Below are 20,283 nucleotides of genomic sequence, written 5' to 3'. Positions count from 1 at the left end.
AGGCTGGAGCTAGGGAAAAAGAGGGGGTGGGAAAGATGTGGAGACGAAAGGATGAAAGGAGATCACTCACCAAAAAAAAAATTATAGGAGAGAGAGAGAGAGAGAGAAAGAGAGTCGGAGGAAGGAAAAAAAAGGGAAACACTAGTTCCTTAGCAGATCACTAAATAGATATTATTCTATAAGGAAGAGATCAAAACCCTTTATGTCCCCACTTATTTCTTATTAAAAATGTGTGTATGTAAATAAGATATAGATTTTATAGCATCTCTATGGAGCATTGCTCTATAAACAGAAATTCATTTCTGTAATACCGATATTTCTCCTAAAACATCTCACAGACCTCCTGTTGGTCAGCCTTCACCAATGCACCAATCGCATGACAATTGAATCACGAATGATGCCGGCACATAGGCGTCTAATCAAATATCGAATCATAAGAGAACGGGTGCTTATGCATGGTCCATCATCCTATTTATATCTACCCAACGGGCATCTAGAAAATAAAAACAAAAGAACCTTGGAACCTATAGTCGCGATACGCCCCTCGAACCACTCAGGAACCCACCTGCCCTGATCTCCGATGGCTTTACCAACAAAGTGGATAATTTTCCTGCAAAGGATCGGAAATAGGGAGATTTGACGTGGGTCTGGATCGCTGACTGGTCCTTGTACCTATATTGTAAAGCCGATCAGAATCTTGGTGGCAAAGATACATTGTGCCGAGGCACGGCCTCTCCATGCGGGGGAGGGATCAATGAGGGTCGATATCGATGGTCAGTGGTTGGCTTACCTCTCAACAATCACAATCTCATTCTTGTCCTTGATTTGAAATGCATAGTAAAGCAATGTATCGGGTTCGTGTTCTTGCACCTGTTTGACGACTTCGGTTATAAGAGTAGCTACCTGGAGGACAACACGATATATTAGATATTTGAACTGTTAAGACCATTGGAGATCATGGGAAGGATGAGGGCTAACTTCTTCAAACTTTTCTGGCTTTGGAGATAGAACCGCGGTGACGTTGATTTCGGACATGATCTATTGAATTGTTAGCATTGGAAGTTATCAAAGTCACCAGTATAGAACCCACTTTTTCAAAGTAGACTCAAAAATGTTCAGTATTAGATCAGATATTGGAATGAGATTTTAGGGTGGGTTTCAAGATTTAAATATGTAAAAGATGTACGGAGTATTGAAGATCATATAATCCACATCGACCTCGGGCCATGAGAAGTGGGGCATAAAGTACGATGCAGATGTATGACATCTATTCCATATAGATGGATGGCTTTAATATGTTCAACTATCAGCTACTATAGCTCTGATATCTATCTCATTTCGATATTAGCTGGAGTATATATTTTGCATTATCTCTGTGTTTTATTTGACACTTTAATTGATGGTAAGGTGATAAGGCCATATATAGTAGATATTCTTCCACGATCAGTGACAATTAACTACATAGCACTACAGAGAATGGTTGATAAAAGTATTCAAATCCCTATGCATACATGTACTTCAAGGCTGTCCTGGAATCTATCCCTGGACCTCGGGATCGCCGGGAGAGATTACATAACAAACTAATGCCTCAGGCACCAGATGAATCAGCAACCGCCGAGATTCGTCTCGGCACCAAATCTCCTGCAAATCAACGTTCTCAATGAACGGATAGGTTCCCCACTTTCTCCTTCAGGGCCGATTTCTCCGATTTACGGCACATGAACTCCGCGAGCACTCGTTCACGTTTCGCGGGGTTTTATACCGGCTGAACACAGGCTGATCTCGATGGATTTGGGGTACCGGAACATACTGGCACCGGATGGGCCGCATTACTCAATCCCGAGTGACTTTCGGTCCCCCACACTACCCCGGCCACCCCCGGTTATCGATTTCATGCAGAGAAGCTCGGAACCTTGCGATATGGAGAAGACCCCGCCTGTTACAGGCAAGCGCCGGGGTGGCAGTCGGAAAGCCTGTAATGAATGTAAGCAGCAAAAGGTGAGTCATTTGCATATTTCCAATTACTATGCAATTTTACCCAAACCTACCCCCGACCGCATCGGGGCTCCGACAATCGCCGCTGATATTCTCAAACCTGATAGCTGAGATGTGATATTGTTCAAACGCCCGCTGCGGCCTGTTCGCGTTGTCGCAGGCTTGGGATTGACTGTAAAGTGGAACAGTCCTTCAAACGCATTTCCAAGAGAAGGTACGGTCTTTTTTTGTTTTTTTGTTTTTGTTTTTTTTTTACCCTTCGCAACCTATTGACTCTATTTCATAGGCGCAATGCTGAAATGGAAAAGGAGATTGCAGATCTCCGCCGCCGCCTGGGGCCCAATTCAGATCATGAGCAAGGTGTAGAGTCCCATGAATCTCATGGAGGTGATGAAATGTCCCATTGCTCAGAGGATGTCTTTGCTCGCCGTGACTCGGCCGCGATTGACCAATCTCGACATGTTTCGGTGCCGGTTGAAGCTTCAACCCACTCATCTATAGCAACCCCTTTGGCTATGAAAAGGGACGGCTCTATTATATCACAGGACGAGGGTCAATGGAGACTGGAAGATATTTGTCTCTCTAGAGCCCGAGTTCTCCGGCTGTATGAACAGTATGCGCTCTCAATTTCTTTTGGCCCGCTTCTGCGATTAACGTCTGCATAGATACTTCACCTATTATCACCCCTTTCTTCCCCTTTTGAATCCACCCAAGCCCCCGGAGGTGTATCTCCACCGATGCCCACTTTTGGCCTGGACTATGATCTGTGTCGCGTGTCGACGGTCTCAATATGAGCCTGGGCTCTTGAGCGCACTGTCCGGACCCTTTAGCAGGCTGCTTTGGTCAACCATTACCAGTGTCCCCCAGGACTACCGGGTGGTGAAGGCCCTTTGTGTTCTGTGTACATGGCCTCTTCCAACTACAAGCCAGCGCACCGACGCAACTTTCATGCTCAGTGGCTTGATGATGCAGATCGCTATGCAGCTTGGGCTGCACCGTCCGGTTCAAGCGGAAGAGTTCACAACATTCCGCATGGAAGTTCAAGGCGAAGCTTTAAAGGATCGACTACATACGTGGGTCATTTGCAACATCGTGGCTCAAAAGTGAGTAATTCCTATCGATACATAGTTATTCATCACAGACTGATTGAGGATTCGGCAGTGTTGCGACTGGTTACGGCCAGCCACCAAGCACAATATACGATTGGGCCCTTGAGCCTGCCTCTTTGAAAGATGCCGACTACCGGCTTCCCGATGACCTGGCCATTCGGTTGCGTATCGAAAAATTCTGCGACCGGGTGACCAAGGCATTATACAGTAGTAAACCCGAGTCTACGGACTTTGTCAGTGCCGACAAGCTCGTGGTAGTGCAGGTTTTGGAAAGTGAAATCAGAGACATGGATGTCGAGTTTGATGGGAAAATCTCCGGTAAATTGTTGTCGTATCATTCCAATTTGGCGCCGCTCACACTCGTATCAAGCAATCAACACGATCCATCTCCGTGCTGCCGAATTGCACTTCCGATACTTCACATTTTTGGGGTCCACTGCACGAAGCGACGATCTGATCAAACTTTTCCTTGCAACAACCTCCTTCCTTGGTCGAGTACTAGATCTCGAAACTTCGCCAGGTGAATTGATCGGCCACTCCACCAACTATATTCTTCAAATGATTGTGTCGGCCGCCTTCGCTCTCATGAAGTTGTTGAAGAGCAGCTTCAGCCGACACCTTGATTTCAACCATGGCAAGCTACTGTTCAACGGTGCGATCTCAGCAATTCGCCGAATCAGTGTCATGGATCATGACCGTCCCATTCGTCTTGCAGACATCCTTGCTCAGATGTGGAATGCCACGAGTCTAGAGCCTGCCGAAGAAGATGCCCTACAGCTTAAAGTCCGCTGCCGCATGAGCATGAGCCATGTCTACGACACAGTTTGGCGCTGGCGACAACGGTTCCGACCGGTCAAAAGCCTCGAGGAAATGCAAGGTAAGTTCTCTTTGCTTTTTTTTCCCCTTTAGTTGTTTTCTCCCAGTTTTTAACCAATTTCTTTTTATAGCCGCTGCCATAGCAGCGAACCAAGATATACTAGGCTCGACAGGACACATGACGCGGCAACAGCAAGATAGCTCCCTGGAGGACCAATCATTAATGATGCCCGCTCAGTTTGATGAAGGCGGAGCATTTTTCAGTGAATCTGGCTTCTCAGAGGTCTTTGATTCCCTCAATTGGGTTTTTGACGGCATTCCTGACTCTTTCGTTGCACCTCCGGTTTTATAGAAGCCACGGTGTTGTATAAATGTTGATATCCATAGCGGCGATACCAAAATAAAAGTGGTCTGTTTTTTACAATATAGAATAATGTACGGAGTACATAACTAGAACTAGAGAGGTACGTTGAAGCCTAAGATCCACTTGTGTGGCTGAACCCGCCATTACGTCTTAAGCAAGAATACTGAACAGCCCTGTTAAGGTCCCGTAGGTTCGCGCCGTTTCTGCCCAAGCGAAAAAGGCAGGCTGCAGCATTTTCCCGTGGGATCTCCGCCATTACAATAATAGAAGGTGGCCCGTGAGGCTATCCGTTCCCCCCCCCCCTCTATTTAACTCCTCTTTCTTGACATTCACTCAAGTTAAGAGCCTTTTCCATGTCGGATCAAGCCCTACACGAATCCGCGGCGCCACCGACGCTCTCCGATGCGCCTCCATCAAGCGCCGGTCGCTCGTCCCCTAGCCACGGGGGCGAGCAGATCCAGGTCCACGAAGCCATCTCAGACGAGCTGAAAGCCCGCTTGGACAAAGTTATCTACTCTGATGTGAGAAGATCCACCGTCAGATGCATATTAAACAAAAGACGCAATTGTATTAACCATGAGTAGATCGGTATAACCACACTCCTGACTCGGTTGAAGCAAAGCGTGGCCTCCGCCAAGGTTCGTAGTAAAGGACTCCAACTGCGATCGTAAACGCTGACACACTATCTTCTAGGATTTCTCAACCTTCCTGAAAAAGAGAGGTGCCCTCGAAGAAGAGCACGCTCAGGGGCTGAGAAAATTGTCCCGCGTGATCAACGATGCGTCGCAACGCTCCGAGAACCGACAAGGTACATACAGTTCTAGCTACAAGGAAATCCACCGAATCCAGGAGCGCATGGTCGACCATGGCCTCCAATTCGCCGTCTCCCTCCACCAGATGTCCGATGACCTACACGAGCTTGCTGCCAACATCGAGCGCGGCCGCAAGCAATGGAAACAGACGGGGTTAGCTGCGGAGAAGAGGGTCGTCGATGCAGAATCGCTGGCGGAGAAGGCAAAGGCCAAGTACGAGTCGTTGGCAGAGCAGTATGACCGTGTTCGTACCGGAGACAAGCAGGGTGGAAAGTTCGGTCTCAAGGGCCACAAATCTGCGGCGCAGCACGAGGAGGAGTTGCTACGCAAGGTCCAGAACGCGGACAGCGATTATGGGTCTAAGGTTCAGGGTGCTCAGGCGGCGCGCCAGGAGCTAGTATCTACCCACCGACCTCAGGCTGTACACAATCTCCAGCAATTGATCGCTGAGTGTGACTCGGGCTTGACCCTGCAGCAGCAGAAGTTCGGTATGTGCCATTCCATTTTACGTAGGTTTCGTTGTTCATTGTTCATCGGCTTATGACTTGCAGCCACATTCAACGAGAAACTGCTTCTGGGGCAAGGTCTCTGCGTCAGCCCTTTGAAGACCGATGCGAGCAATGGCCCATTAGCACCTAAGAGCCTTGCCGATGTTATTCGCCAAGTTGATAACCAGAGAGATCTCCACGAGTTTATCCTAAGCCATGAAGGCAACCCGGGAGCTGTGGCTTCAGAACAGGTCAAATATGAGCGCCACCCTGTTAGTCCTGCATTGTTCCTCGATTGCTTCACTATACTGACATTGATTAGACACTTGGTGGTGCTGGGGCTATCTCTTCTGCTCCTGCTCCTGCTCCTGCTGCCGCTCCCGCTGCGGCACCTTCGCAAACTAGTACTCAGAATAAGCGCGTGTCAATCCTGCCCCAGACGTTCACCTCGAACAATACCTCTTTGCCGGCGCTTCAGCAACCACATAGCGGTGACCGGTTGCCGCAGTCACCTTACCCTCCGGAGAAGACCTTCACTCCGCCCCCAGCGGGCACACCTCCCTATCCAGTCTCAGGGCCGCCTGCTCCGGAACCCGCACCTAAGATCCAGGTGCCAATGGTAGGACCTCCCCCGATGGACCGAAATTTACAATCGAATCTCCCTCCGTTGAAGCCAGTGTTCGGTGTCTCGCTGAACGACCTGTACGCCCGGGATGGAACGGCAGTTCCGCTCATTGTATACCAGTGCTTCCAAGCAGTTGAGCTGTTCGGTCTGGATATGGAGGGCATCTATCGACTTTCAGGTAGCGCCAATCACATCAGTCACATGAAAGCCTTGTTCGACAATGGTAAGCTTGATCAGACATCGAAGGAAATATGGGTAGCTTGCTAATTCTACTCTCACATGAACAGACTCGTCGCAAGTCGACTTCACAAACCCGGAGAACTTTTACCATGATGTCAACAGTGTTGCAGGACTTGCGAAGCAATTCTTCAGGGACCTACCCGACCCTCTGTTCACCACTCAGTTCTACCAACAATTTGTTGACGCTGCTCGTAAGTAGTATTCATGCCAAGGAGAGAGTATATAATTCTGTATTGAGAAACTGACAATCAACCCGCAGGCTTCGACGATGATATCCAACGCCGAGACTCGATGCACGCCCTTATTAACAGTCTGCCCGATGCCCACTATGCCACTCTTCGGGCCATCATTCTGGTACGATCCCTAACGAAAACCCAGTCTTTGTGTCTACCCAGATACTAACCCAGTCCATCGCAGCATCTCAACAAGATCCAAGAACACTATACCCAGAATCGCATGAACGCGGGCAATCTAGCTATTTGCTTCGGGTATGTCTTTGCACCTGCCACATCCTTATATAAACAGGGATGTTATCAGATACAGACCCGCTAACTCTCGTTATAGACCAACTCTCATGGGTGCCAATACCGGTGGCAACATTGCCGACGCTGGGTGGCAGGTCCGTGTCGTCGAGACGATCCTGAATAACACATTCCAGATCTTCGACGATGACTGATCAATTCGCCCCAGACAGCTCCTGGTGCCTTCTTGCGTTGTTTTTGGAATTCAAGCGTTGGTTCGCGGACCCACGTATAATGGTATTGGTGCATCGCTTTCCGGTGCTCTTTTGAACCCCCTTTTATCCATTCGTACCTCTTGTTTCTGTGTGTTCGGGTGTTTTCTCGGAGTGATACCTGTGCTACACATTAATATTTTACCTTTATGCCTTCCGATTGTACATATACACACTGCCTAGTCCATTTAGCTTTGACCCATGTCGGCCATGAATTACGTATAATCGTGTTACCGACGATGTCAGGTAGAGATGCAGCAAATATTGACCTAGTTGGTATCATCTTAGTATAAAGTACAGTGGCGCCTTTGAGCCATCAAACGTCAGGAAATTGGCTAGTTGACATGGCTCTTTAACGTATTATTCTTAAACATCTCCCTTTCGCATGGTTTTTAGGGTATTTGTTCTAGGCCAAGGCAATCGTGCCAAAAAGGTTTAAAACTTGAGAGTACGTATTAGTGAAGATAATAGTATGGGAAGGACACTCTTGAGACATTGATATTCATTTATACAAGTAATGGCTCAAAAGAAAGGTGAAATTTCATCAAAACAGGTGGCTATGGTACATGGGAGGTGTAAATGCTTCTATATCAGGGGTTTCCCGTGCGAAGGAAAGAGAACAAGCCAGAAAAGAACCCGACTTGAGCCTCTGTCCAGTGTTAGGCCGAAAAGCGAGGAGTAGGAGCTGGCAAACAAAAATAAAGGATATTGTGTCAAAACCATTCACCGTTGATCCGGTAAGATGGTAGGTCAAAAACCTATTGGCAAGGCATAGTCTCGTCCATTATTTGAGTTGCTAGTGCGGATCTTGCAACTGCAGTCAGGAAAGAAACACAAATCACAGTTTGAGATGAGACTCAAATTTATTTGCCCACAGAGTCCTTGATCATCTCCAGACGCTCCAGGGTCGACAAGCCGGGCTTGAAGTAGGGGTTGTTCCAAGCCTCATCCAATGTGGTGGGATTGATGTGGCCCCACACTCTCCAGCCTTGGTCCTGGTTGTTCCAGCGGAGATTCTGAATGACAATGTGCTCGACACAGTCCTGCTCCTTGACGGAAACAGTGGAAGTTTCCGCAGGCGCCTTTCCGCTGGGGTCCTGGACCTTAGTCGTGGTTGTGGACTGTCGGCTCGTCATGCGCACGATAATTTGACGGATACCGGATTTCGGGATATCGGGGATGGATGTGGCGCGATCTGAGATGACGCGGAGGCCGGTGAAGTTTGTACTTGGCTTCCGCAGGTATTTCACCAGTTTCCAGGTCACTAGCTCATTCTTCGGGCGGCGTTCGATACCTTTGGTGAGTTGCTTGACGAGGTTGTCGCAGCAGATCTGGCGGATTTTAGGAATGTTGCCTCTATTACAATTCATAGTGGTTAGTCCCGCTCATAAGTATATGAGGAAAAGGTGCATGCTTACTCGGCAAATGCTGTATACATCTCCTTCTGGAGCTTTGCGGCAAAGTGGCGACGCTTGCTTAGGAGAAGAGGAAGGCTGTTTTCGCGCTTGCAATATTGGAGCAGACTGCAACACAGTTAGAAAAGCCAATATTTGCAAGTATATGCTATATGTAGCTCTTGTTCAACGTAGCTATCTCTATGGCGATAGAGTGTACCGAACAGTCCAAGGATTGGGGGAGAACTAACCTGCCATAGTTGCTCAACCAGGCCTTGATCCATGTCCATTCCATATGCCACCTATCGCGCGGTGCCGTGAAGATCGAAGGCATATTCCGCCACAACGGTCGAACAAAGGTACCTGGTAATATGCCAATGTCATTTGGTAGATCGGCCAACTTCATGCCCTGGCTTCTGGTCTTGAAGGATGGCTGCGCTTGGCTTGGAGGGCGGAAATTCATCTGTCTTCCACGCCATTGTTGGGAAGTCTCGGAGAAGGCGCGACATTGGACAAAGGAACCAGATGGCACAATCCGAGCGGACGTGCCCGCGGGCAATCGTATGGTAGACGCCATTGCTAATCGGGTTGAGAAGAGAAGTGGTTCCTGGCCGAAGAACAGAAATCCGCGGAACTATCAGTCACGTGAACCACTCCGCAAGTCGACAGCGAGATTCTTATGAAACGAAGCACCCTCTTATCGGGGCGACAGCTTATATATTCCTCGCTGTTTCTTTAATACCGATTTGTCATATGTAAAAAGAAGTTGAACGTATAGAATTAAACTGCCCGGAAAAAAAGACACCGCCCGCCATACACTGGGTCTGATATCTGCCAATTAGGGGACTCATAAACAGCTTGACAACAACCCCAACTTCGAATCTTATCGAGAGCGAACGACTCGATCGTAACGCTTATCCTATACCCTTTCCATTCCTTGCGTGGCGGCCGCATATGCCGCGATTCAGAATAAAGGCTGGCTCCTCCTCGACGTAATGCTTCTCCTCCACCATACACTCCCCACGACTATCCACACCCACATCCACACCGTGGTCCAGACCTGAATTTCTCGCGATCGGCTCTTCCGCCCAGCTACCTCAGCAATTCTCCTGAACTACTACAGAGCCAGCTGGCTAAAGAGGTGGCTTCTCCATCTGCTTCGACTATCCCGCCCTCCCCGACTTCCTCCACGTCCCATACCCCACTTAGCAGCGATGGCCCTCCCTCAGCACTGCACCCGCGGGTCGCTGTCATCCTGGGAGTAGACCGCAGGTGGTATATTCCTCTGCTGGTATGTCGGGCTTTGAGCACACTTCCTGCTGCTTGGTGGGGTTTGCGATGCGCCTTTACCTTCCTCGCCGAGTTGTTGCACATACGGCCGGGTATGGGACGAGAGGGGTGGGCGGCGGCGATTGTTGGTAGTGTTGGACAGGAATGGGATGTCGAGAGGAGGTTCCGCGTGACGGAGGTGGCATTGGCTATTATGTGGGTATGTTGTATTCCTGCCTCGATATGTGGGCGTATATCTTTTTGATACACTTCTTACTGGTGTCCCGACCCCGTGCTTTTATACTGACTACTTGACAGTGCTGTGCATCTGCATATCTTTCCTACTTCTTTGCTGATTGCATGATGTCTCGATGGTCAGTTTTCTCGTCCCTTGGACATCTCGCTGTCCTAATGCTAATCTGTGATATACTCAGGCTTTTAAACTACACTCCACCAGCTGTTGTGATCCGTCTTCTAACAACCAACGGCTTGATTGCATATATCACTTCTTGGGTTCTTTATCTATCTGGTGCATCCTCTGACCCGCGACTCCTGTTACCAGCCTGGATCTCCATAACAACTGTACGTCCTCGACTCCCACTTGTTGCTCTACCTTCAAGAGTCACTAACCGTTCACCCTAGTCTTTAACCTTTGTCTATCACGCAACACAAAACCATGCAACTATCAAACGAGAAACAGCAGCATCGCTACTAGTCGTTTCTGTCGCAAGCTTCCTAAGCATGTCCTCACTCCTCATGCAGCTGCATCTGACCCGTGAAAACGAACCAGAAGTACCTGTCTTCATCATCACCCGCAAACTTTGGGACTGGGCTGTGGCCATCTTCCTGCGCATGCGAGTTGCGGATGACCGCATTGCTGCTGGAGAGCTGTAGCTTGCTTACTTGTCCGCTGGTTGCCAAACTTTCTCTTCTTTTTCTGTTTAGGATATCTTGCAGAGTTGATTTCCACTGTCTGGACAAGCTGGACAAGCGTTCTTGGCTAGACAGGGCGGATGATTTGTACATTTTTGGGATTTGATTTTGATTTTGATCTAGGAAAGGTTCTTGAACTTTTCTTTGTCTTTAGGTCTTCGGACTTTGTTATGCTTTATACCCCTGGCCTAGGGAAGTTTTTCTTTTCAGACATGGCGATCTTTGGTAGATCTAATCTATTGTTTTTGTTTATTGATTGATTTACAACGCTAAGTTCCGCCCTCTTAAACTACCTGATAGATTGAGATCAAGTTCCATATCTCAAATTTACTTTATGCTGCTGCATCAGGTGAAAGATGATGATGGACAACAGTTCAATTTCCTTGAATCTCAAGTAATGGACTGCATCCCCAAGAGAGGGACAACAAAAGAGTAAGAACGACACAAAGATTAAAGTAGACGGTAGAGACCGAGATGACGGTTCAGCAAAAGCACGCCCTTCAACCTGGATCTCCTCGATCAGCCAGACTGACAAATTGACCATGGGAATGCAATGGCAATGAGCAATACAGGCAAAAGCAAACCCTTCTCAAAAGGATAAAATAATGGAAAACGCAAAAGTTATGAAAAGAAAAAAAAAAAGTTGTCTGTCTATGCAGATAATGGGTATCTACCAACTCCTCGTTCCGTCATAATCCCGTCCTTAGAATAGCGGTCGAACCACCCCGCTCTCCCTGCCGATCATGCGCGAACGATGGGCAGGGGGCACACAGGTGTAGCGGGTCATTTCGACGAAGGGCCCAGGTCTAACTCGCCAGGCACAGAGTGGTGGGGAGAGAAAGCAAGACATTCGATCGATGTGAAGGCCAGTATTGCATACAGTCTTGTATACGGCCGGCGGATGAGGGATGCTTCCTATCCCACCGCTCACAGGGCAACATAAACCGGGAAGAGGGGACTGGAACAAGACATGATGTTGGTGATGGGATTAGAAGCCGTGGACCTAGAATATGATAAATTAGACCGTGGTTATTGTGATAAAGGGCAGTATTGGGACAGCGACATACCTTAATGGTCTTGGCATCAAGCTCGAGTCCATCCTTGTCAGTCAGGAACTCCTGGACATCCTTTCTCTGGTCTCCTTGCAGCTGAATCACCTCGCCCATCTCAGTGTCAGAGACGATGGTGCCATTGCAAGCTAAGGCAAGGTTAGCATCTTGCTCAGACACACATGTGCACAGGTCACAAGACATACCGAATTTCTTCTTGATGACCTTGAGAATCTTCTTCTGGTCGAACTTCTTGGGAAGACCCTGAACAGTGGTCAGAGTCTTACGACCATTGCGTTCTGTTGTGAAACAAGTGATTAGTATGTACCCCTTTTAGCGCCGGCGAGTGGCCATGGGCGGTGAGGACAGGACAATGAACGTACGCTGAATCCGTATGTGGATATAGTTCTGAGACTGTTTAGTCTCGCCGGTATCTTCGTCGGCTTCGGCGAAGGGGTCTGTAAGATGCACATGTCAGCCTCAGTTCAGTACTAAATTTCTACCCCGCCGTGAGACTCGGTGGTTCGGAGGTGGGGGGAGGGGCTGGGATCTACAGCTCAGACACTACACATGATGAAAGACACATGTCCCATCCGCATAAAGAGTCATCACTGTGGATATGCGTGCATGTGGGGGGAGGTGAGGCCCGACACGCGCGCCCAGGAGGGGAAAGTGGCGAACTTACCGAAGGTCTTGAGGTTTTCGATGGACATAAACTCGGCCTTTTAGTAGTAAACGGCGTTTAAAATGGGTATTGATAAAGTGAGCGAAGGGCGAGATTCAATATCTCTGTAAAAGATCGGAGCGTGTGTGGTTTAGGAGGGAGTAGTTGCTGTGGTAGAAGAATGGGAGAGAAGCGGCAGAGCCTTTTGAGGCAAGAGTCACGTTGTGGGGGAAGGCGGTGTGTGACTAAGCGATTATCGCGCATCTGGCTATGACACCAGAGCCATGACCATTTCCATGCGCATCTATTAGGCAATCATATACAATTTTAATTCAAACTAGCAAATAATTGGTGGAAATTATAGTAAGCAGGGTTGCTTATCTTTGATCACAAGGGCAGAACCCGGGTTGTGGTACATCGTGACAATAATAGATAAGGAGATCTCTCAATCCAGACTCAGAACCTGATGACCCGCGAACAATTAATCCATCATAGTTCAGATGTAAGACTGTGGAGATTATGATACGTATGTAGGAGGAGGGAAAGGAAGGATGTGGAGGAGGGTTGGTTGTTCAAGAGGCCAGCGGAGTCGGTGCGGCGGCGCCGGTGGTACCCCCAGGAGCCTGCGGAGGCAAGAAGAGAGGGAAATAGGTCTGCAATCATTTGTTAAGCTGAGTGCATCGCAATTCGGTAGGTTCGGGATACATACGACAACCAATGCCATCACTATACGACATGAGATTAGTCCTGCAAGCACGAGGGGGGGGGGGGTGGTATGGAGAGGCACGAACAGGACATGAGAACCGACATGTAGGCCGGTGTAGAAGCAGTTCTCTTCTGCTCGGGGGATTCACCCAACCATGACTGAAGTGAGAAGACGAAGGATACCCTGTTTCCGAGTCAGATAACCTGGTCAAACCATTGATTGCTCGCCTTGCTCTTACCATCCGATCATGCTGTATCGCGACAATTGTCAATAATGTTCGTGGCTTTTGTAAGATATGCGACTCACCGGTTCCGAGTGAACATCTAAGGGATTGAGGTCAGGGTTAAGTTATCGTAAGGTCAGATGTTGGGGTAGTGACTTACGGCCGCCATGGGCATAGTGCTCGACATTGTGCCTGTTGTATAGCTCAATCAGCCTTCATAGTCCTTGCAGAAAGTATCTCATTGTCGAAACGAAGGTGCGGCGTACTGGAGATATCGGCATCGCTGCTGCTCTTGGGGGGATCGACATAGGGGATCGCTTTTCAATGTTAGCTTCAATGGACCAAGACTTGAATTACTGCTCCACTCACCGAGATCAGCCCTGCGCATATCTTTCTTTGACGACATTGTGTTTGAGTTATGATATTAAGGTGATGGGTTGTTACCAGAAGGATTGAACTGGCCACCCCCCGTGCCAAGGCGGTGCCAGGGCTAGTTTCCGAGAACACCCCCGGATTATCGAATATCTCCGACCTGGAGGACTCTATATCTTTGTACTTTTTATTTATGCATCCGGAGTGAACTTCTGTATCTTCTATATCTGTATCTTCGGTCTCTCAATAGACCCCTTATTGGGTGATTTATCTTAAATTGAGAACGCTGCCAGTACTTTGTAGGGATCGGGGATATCCCAAATTTGAGCACAAATAGATAAGCTGCCACTCACCGCTATACATACAGACGATGTACAACATATGATTGATATGGAAATAAAGTCCTTCGGGTCTTGGCCATGAATATAATAGGACGAAGACCACACGGAGTAAACCCACATTATACAGGGTTTTTTGTACTCTGGATGTGCTGCAGGTGTGATGGCTGTGCATCGCTTCCTACATGACATGGTACAGCGTACTAGGCTTCAACCCCCCTTGCAGTTAACATATTCCAATGTAGTTTTTCATGGAATCGATAGACATTGATCGGCTCTAGCATTTGTCCCGAGTCAAACATGCCAGGAAAGGCCCAGGACTCTCTTAAAATGGAAAATCGGGGATTATACCGAGAGAGAATGGGAACGGCCCGTTGCGCTCTTGGGCCTCTGTGTAACAGAAAAGATGCCTGTGGGAAGATACCTGTATTGAAAAGTGCAAAGAAACCCGGGAAAAGAATGTACATGTGTTATGTATTGTCAGCCCATTACTCCGAATCATATGATAACCTTGAAGACCTTAAACTTGAACTTGACCTTGACTTTAACCTTGACCTTGACCTTGACCTTGAACTTGTATATTGTTGTTCTTTTCAGATTTGTGTTGTCCCCGGTCAACCCCAGATACCCAGATACCCAGAGATACCCGAGTCGCCGGTCCCCGATCAGCTCACCCTCTCTACCCGCCAACTTCCATTTCGCCCATCTCCAATATTGACTCGAATTCCTCGAAGTTATATGTCGCCTGGATGACCCGAATACTTCCTTTGGACACATCATGCGCCTAAGATGATCCCCCATTCCTCTGCTGGCGGCCAACCGTGGGGCCACCCTCTGCGGACCTTCAATGGTCCCGGACGAGCTGATAATGGACAGGTGTTGGGACAATACGATCAACCCGACAGGCCAGCCTCACTACCCCAGTCAATGCGACAACCCGCGATCGTGGACCTGACCGCCGGCGGTCCGGAGTCGCAAGATAGAGAACCGCCCCCGAAACGACCGAGATTGGATGTCCCGAGTGGATCGAATACGTCGGATACTGGTACAGCCGTGGGAGAAACGAGGAGTACTCCCGGAAGTGCAATTTCACGACCTGCAGTCTCGTGGCGTGGCCGTCCGGCCTGGTCTTTCCAGGCTGTCGTGTCGGAGATTCCGAGCAATGAGAATCGGGGCGATGGCGCTGCCGGATCTAAACCCCCATCTCCGCCTCCGTTGCCAGCTCAGCCTTGGAAGAACAACTTTGTGGCCGAGCCTGAGGGAAGCGGTGTCGTGAAGTCGAGGGAAAGCTCCCCAGTTGGGGCTGTACAGACGACCCCGTATCGCATTGAGATCCCTTCCGCCGCTCCAGTCTACAAGAGTCAAAGTAAGTGAACACCTGGATTCCGGGATAGTATGTATCGAGACTAACCGCCTGTTTTATAGAACCCGCCGATTTCGCCCCATGGACCGGAAACCACCAGGAGGACGTCCTAAGCGAGCAAACCGCGAAACAAGGGTATTATGACCGTACCCAGGTTTCTCAGAATGAATCAAATACAGCGCGTCCTGCATTATATGCGCAACTCAAGAACCGCACAGGGTTGCAAATGCTTTCGTCCGTCTTCGCTGCGGTCTTAGAGAAACGACAAAGTCACAACACGATTCACGCTCCGTCTACATTCAAACCGCCACCTCGAGTTACGCTCACCGACAACAAGCGCGAGGCGTGGCTTCGAGATCTCGCCAACCCGTCTGTTCCGCTGCGACGATTGAGCCGAACCATTCCCCATGGTATCCGCGGTAAGATCCTCCTGGACCAGTGCCTTGGTAAATGGATCCCTGTTGCACGTGCTGTCTGGTTGGCAAAGTGTGTGGGTGCGAATGAAATCCGTGCGTTCAAGCGAAAAGGCACAAGTGGTGCTTTGGCCGTTGGTTTAGAGGCGAAATGGGTCCGAGACTGGACGACAAATGTTCAGCAATTTGTTGAAGGGGTGTTTGCTGCCCCCAAGTCCTCGGACTGGAAGGCGAAGATGACATACGCGTATGTGCTCGTGGATTACCGTCAATTATGAACAGCATACTAACATTTATCTTCAGTGTTGGGTTGACTGCTCGTCTATTCTCAGAAAACTTACTAGACCATGACCATTTCCTTGAATGGTTCTTGTCATCCTTTGAGGCTGCTTCTATCAGCACGGTCCCAATATGGCTTTTGATGCTCGGCATATACTGGAATAGTATCATGCGATATAGACGAAGGGGGCGACGATTGGCTGAGCTACTGCTCCAAAAAGTGCGACAGGTGCGTTCAATCTTCCTTGACCACTTTGTGCCCGCAGTCAATACTAACCGCTAGCAATAGGCAACTGAAGCTAAATTGACTCAACTTCAACCTCTTATCGACCGTCTTTCTCGCTTTATCAAAAAGCTTGTTCTTGACCATACATCCTCGATGATACTCCCTAAGTCTTGGGAGACTTATAAACAGCAGGTGTTATCTGCCCTTGATTTAGGAAACGAAGCAGAAAAAGCAATTTTCCAGTGCCTCTCAGAACGCAATGCTCGAGTACAACGACCCAGAGACTCGAAACAAACAACCCAACGCTCACCCCATCAACGCATCGTCCGACTTCTCGACTCTATACGCTCCGCTCAGGATCTCACTTCTATCTTTGGTTATCTCGACGCTTTTGATGACAAGCCTATTTTGGTCTTCAAGCTATTGGAATGGCTCTCTACGCCCTTCCGCCACGGTCTCTGCCGGGTTTACATTGGTGTTCGCCTGCTCCGCAAGTGGAAATTGGCTGGCGTCGATATAGACAGTTACATACTGGCTTTTATATCACGTGGACAGAACAATCAAAAGCTCAACATGGATCAAATCTATCATGTCGTTTCTGAACTTGTCAGGTCACAGACATTTTCAGTTGGTCGCTATCTACAATGGCTCATGGCACGAGGCGTTACCAATGGATCTACCTCAGCCGAGGAGCGCAAGGTAAGATCGAATTTACATGCTAAATCATCCTGGTCACTAACAGATGTGTATGTGAAGGACTTGCCAATCGATATCGGACTAATAGCGCAACTCCCTGTTGCCCGTCTTCCAGAACATGTTAGGAACTTGCGGAGTACTCTGCTGGCTCGCACTGGGCTCTCTGCTTCGGAAGAGAACGCAGTTATTGATAGCGTGAAAGACGTCATTAGCCAACGTTTACCTGGAATTTTCGGCGTCAACGAATCTGCGTCAATGCCATTAGACCCATTACCATCAAACCTGCCTTGGGCTGTCAAGGCCGAGGTTGGCCAGTGGTTACGCAGAGCAATTGCGGAGCACAATAGGAGCGCAGAGTAAGCATTTGAACTCTTCTTTCCTAAGCCCATCGTCGCCTGTCTTCCTAACTCGCGAATAGGTCAACTAACAGAGGAGCGTTTCCCGTTGGAATTGCCTCTGTGGTGTCTGCGCTGACTCCTGCCGAGTTTTATACAGTCCGCGATGCGCTGGAATCATTTGACGACATTTCAATGTTAGCAGATGTGCTGAAGTACGCGTCGAGCTGTGGTGATAGCACCGTTCTCGCCTCAGTTGCAGATACCACAAACTGCCACTTCGACTCTCTTTGCGTTATTGGCGCCACAACTGATCTATTCCGAAGGCTCATCGATGTCTATGCCGGCATTAAGAGGTTTGGAATGCCAGGTCTTGATCTGATATTCTCTTTGATCGAACTTGGTTTGCGCATCCCGAGTGAACTCAATACTGTGTCCATTCTTCGACAGGATCTCTCGCGCATGGAGAACAAGTCAATCGTGGCCGCATCTTCTCCAGTCTCGGACCATATCCCAGATGGCTTTGGCAGCGTCGACCCCTTCTTCCGAGAGAAGCTAGATCAGCTTTTGCAATCAGGAAATGTCATGGATGAGCCTACTCTAGACGCGATTTTCAACACACTGATAAAGCACCTGGAGTCTGATGATGGCCATGCAAATCTGTCAGCAAATGACACCTGCCGTTACCTTGCACAACTCAGGTCTTTCCATCCAAAGCATTTCGATGGCATTCTTGCCCGTTGGGTCTGTGGTCATTTGCGATCTCCTGAACGTACCATCTTGCTGCGGATTCTACCGCCGCTAATTGGTGTCGGATGCGTTACTATCAGAGCCTTCTTGGCCCTTGCAAAGAGGCTCACACTCTCTACGCCAGCAACAGTGCCTAATGCAGCCCAACTGCCTGCCGACCTTGTCCAACTTCTTGTCTCTGGTGACAAAGATAACAAGTCCTTTGATTTGGTGTCCTATCGGTTCCAGTTGGCCCAGCAGGAATTTCTCAATAAGAACTCCGAGGAAGCGCTCAATATTGTTTGTGACGCCGCATCCTCCAATGCCAGTAACTCTTCTACTGGGCACAGCGAGCTGGAGCACTCTATAGTCATGTTGTTACGTGATCTTCTGGTGCGACACCCGGAATGTCCGGCACAGAATGGCGTGCAGAAGCTCATCGACCAATACCCAGCCGCTTTAAGTATTGTCCAGAAAGCGCTTGACCTTTTATTGGGCGTCGAGTCACAGTCCGACGGCAGCTCAGTCCTCTCAAAGGTCGAAAAGCTTGCATGTATGGCCGACGATTTCTCGCTCCCATTTTGCCAGTTGAAGCTTCAAGTTCTATTCTATGCGGACTCGGGATCTGAAGACCGAACCAATATTGTTGATGCTATGTTCAAAACTGCCGTAGCGGACTGTCGTGCTCACAGACTTCACTGGGCTGACCTAGTTGCACTGATGAGCCCTGACGCCGTACGCCAAATCCGAGAACGTGCCGAGAAGGAGTTTTTCTCCATCCCTCTGCTTGAAGAGTCAATAGGTGATATTCCTAGTTCGCCTGACAAGGTGGGATCATTGGAAACTGCCAAGATGTATCTTACCATTATCGAAGAGCTTGCGGGCAGCATTCCCGATTCTGGAGCTCCATCTGTCGCCCCAGTGCTTGTGGAAAAGATGGATTCCCTTCTTCACAAGATCATCACCATGCACAACCGTACCATCGCTAAGGGTGTGGCCAACCCAAGTTGTTCAAACTTCGAGCGTGCTCTTGCATTCTGGTTTTCCGCTTTGCTGAGGATGATCGTCCTCCATCGGTCTGCATTTGCACAACCGCCCGCAGCTCTCAAGATCAATCCTCTGCAAGAACAGCTCCGACTTCTGACCTCAATCTTCTGCATTGCACTCTCGCGCCTCCCGGGAGATGTCCTTCGTCTATTCCCTGCAGCCGATTACTTCCCGCACCCAGCCCCGGCCGAAGGCTTCCGTCCTTGCCCAGGAATCCTCCTACAGACCCACGCTCTAGACGTGGCCGCCTCACTAATTGACGTCTTCCCAGACGAAGTCCGCCAACAATGTGCACGCTTCCTGAAAGAGAAATGCCCATCCTTCGTGCCATTTATGAACGACTCTCGCTTCATCTACCTCCTGGGCCCAATGGCAGACCAATACTCTGCAAATTCTCAGCAAGTCTCAGCCCCCTCTCCGGCAGCATCGGGGTCAACCCCGACCCAATCACCTGCTCTTTTCTCTATCGTTGGATCATCTCCAGCACAGCAGCCTGTGGCAGCGGCATCGGGAGTGTCTACCGGACAGCCTGATTCGAACTGTATGACCAATCGACTTCGTTTTCAACACCGCGGTCGTGTTGTCGGTCCCTATCCAGTCCGTCCTTGGGAACTACTTGAGGATGCGGCGCCGTTCCTGGGCGTCAATGATACGGCTGTCAATCTTAGCTTTTTCGATGCTAGACGTGTCAGAGCTTGATCACCAGGCTGATCACTAATTCCTTGGAGAGGTCACACTCCTATACATACTTTACCCCTTTCCCTTCCCTTTCTTTTTCGTCTTATTTTTCCCTCCGATTTGATTCCCAGCGTTATCTTCTTTATATCCGATCACTTATTAGTTCCTCGCCACCCTCTATCTCACCCACAGCATATGTATCCTTTCTATTCTCACGATCCACATCTATTCTAACCATGAGCGTTTGCATATGGGAATTTGCCATTTTCTTCTCTTCTGCGTTCTTGTCTTTTTGTTCGGCGTGCATCACTATCCCCCACTGGCATTTGGTTTCGGTATCTATGGAATGCAAACTGGCATCAAGAAGCATTTTGTACATATAAATCG

At 49.0% G+C, this 20,283-nt stretch overlaps 8 protein-coding genes across 8 annotated transcripts; 4 read left to right on the top strand and 4 right to left on the bottom strand.

Moving 5' to 3' along the window:
- Positions 1-524: 524 nt before the first annotated feature.
- Positions 525-1,035, bottom strand: N7447_009027 (putative quinol monooxygenase; the record flags this gene model as incomplete). Its single annotated transcript, XM_057233289.1, has 3 exons — positions 525-672; positions 791-936; positions 979-1,035. 3 exons carry the CDS (start codon positions 1,033-1,035, stop codon positions 525-527), a joined length of 351 nt encoding a protein of 116 aa, XP_057082831.1.
- Positions 1,036-1,893: 858 nt separating this feature from the next.
- N7447_009026 (transcription factor domain-containing protein) lies at positions 1,894-4,272 on the top strand (the record flags this gene model as incomplete). Its single annotated transcript, XM_057233288.1, has 7 exons — positions 1,894-1,998; positions 2,103-2,209; positions 2,282-2,599; positions 2,661-3,098; positions 3,157-3,422; positions 3,475-3,981; positions 4,052-4,272. The coding sequence occupies 7 exons, from the start codon at positions 1,894-1,896 to the stop codon at positions 4,270-4,272; spliced, it is 1,962 nt and encodes a 653-aa protein (XP_057082830.1).
- A 365-nt stretch (positions 4,273-4,637) lies between these two features.
- Positions 4,638-7,125, top strand: rgd1 (putative Rho GTPase activator (Rgd1); the record flags this gene model as incomplete). The annotated part of the gene is made up of 9 exons (XM_057233287.1): positions 4,638-4,805; positions 4,869-4,922; positions 4,978-5,584; positions 5,648-5,856; positions 5,907-6,432; positions 6,497-6,640; positions 6,709-6,803; positions 6,867-6,937; positions 7,014-7,125. The coding sequence occupies 9 exons, from the start codon at positions 4,638-4,640 to the stop codon at positions 7,123-7,125; spliced, it is 1,986 nt and encodes a 661-aa protein (XP_057082829.1).
- Positions 7,126-8,045: 920 nt separating this feature from the next.
- Positions 8,046-9,153, bottom strand: N7447_009024 (uncharacterized protein; the record flags this gene model as incomplete). The annotated part of the gene is made up of 3 exons (XM_057233286.1): positions 8,046-8,538; positions 8,601-8,705; positions 8,828-9,153. The coding sequence occupies 3 exons, from the start codon at positions 9,151-9,153 to the stop codon at positions 8,046-8,048; spliced, it is 924 nt and encodes a 307-aa protein (XP_057082828.1).
- Positions 9,154-9,571: 418 nt separating this feature from the next.
- On the top strand, positions 9,572-10,739 carry N7447_009023 (uncharacterized protein; the record flags this gene model as incomplete). The annotated part of the gene is made up of 5 exons (XM_057233285.1): positions 9,572-9,628; positions 9,700-10,065; positions 10,164-10,219; positions 10,280-10,427; positions 10,488-10,739. 5 exons carry the CDS (start codon positions 9,572-9,574, stop codon positions 10,737-10,739), a joined length of 879 nt encoding a protein of 292 aa, XP_057082827.1.
- Positions 10,740-11,766: 1,027 nt separating this feature from the next.
- Positions 11,767-12,540, bottom strand: N7447_009022 (translation initiation factor eIF1; the record flags this gene model as incomplete). The annotated part of the gene is made up of 5 exons (XM_057233284.1): positions 11,767-11,781; positions 11,846-11,976; positions 12,034-12,126; positions 12,211-12,285; positions 12,513-12,540. 5 exons carry the CDS (start codon positions 12,538-12,540, stop codon positions 11,767-11,769), a joined length of 342 nt encoding a protein of 113 aa, XP_057082826.1.
- A 523-nt stretch (positions 12,541-13,063) lies between these two features.
- On the bottom strand, positions 13,064-13,826 carry N7447_009021 (uncharacterized protein; the record flags this gene model as incomplete). The annotated part of the gene is made up of 8 exons (XM_057233283.1): positions 13,064-13,144; positions 13,201-13,217; positions 13,283-13,380; positions 13,436-13,447; positions 13,504-13,520; positions 13,581-13,612; positions 13,687-13,737; positions 13,790-13,826. The coding sequence occupies 8 exons, from the start codon at positions 13,824-13,826 to the stop codon at positions 13,064-13,066; spliced, it is 345 nt and encodes a 114-aa protein (XP_057082825.1).
- Positions 13,827-14,919: 1,093 nt separating this feature from the next.
- Positions 14,920-19,917, top strand: N7447_009020 (mediator of RNA polymerase II transcription subunit 12; the record flags this gene model as incomplete). The annotated part of the gene is made up of 6 exons (XM_057233282.1): positions 14,920-15,496; positions 15,556-16,153; positions 16,210-16,414; positions 16,475-17,110; positions 17,168-17,463; positions 17,526-19,917. The coding sequence occupies 6 exons, from the start codon at positions 14,920-14,922 to the stop codon at positions 19,915-19,917; spliced, it is 4,704 nt and encodes a 1,567-aa protein (XP_057082824.1).
- Between the last annotated feature and the right edge of the window lie 366 nt (positions 19,918-20,283).

The sequence above is a fragment of the Penicillium robsamsonii genome, assembly GCF_028829455.1.
Source record: "Penicillium robsamsonii strain IBT 29466 chromosome Unknown utg000005l_segment0_segment0, whole genome shotgun sequence".
NCBI classification, from domain to species: Eukaryota; Fungi; Ascomycota; class Eurotiomycetes; order Eurotiales; family Aspergillaceae; genus Penicillium; species Penicillium robsamsonii.
This window is presented reverse-complemented; position numbering and strand designations above follow the sequence as displayed.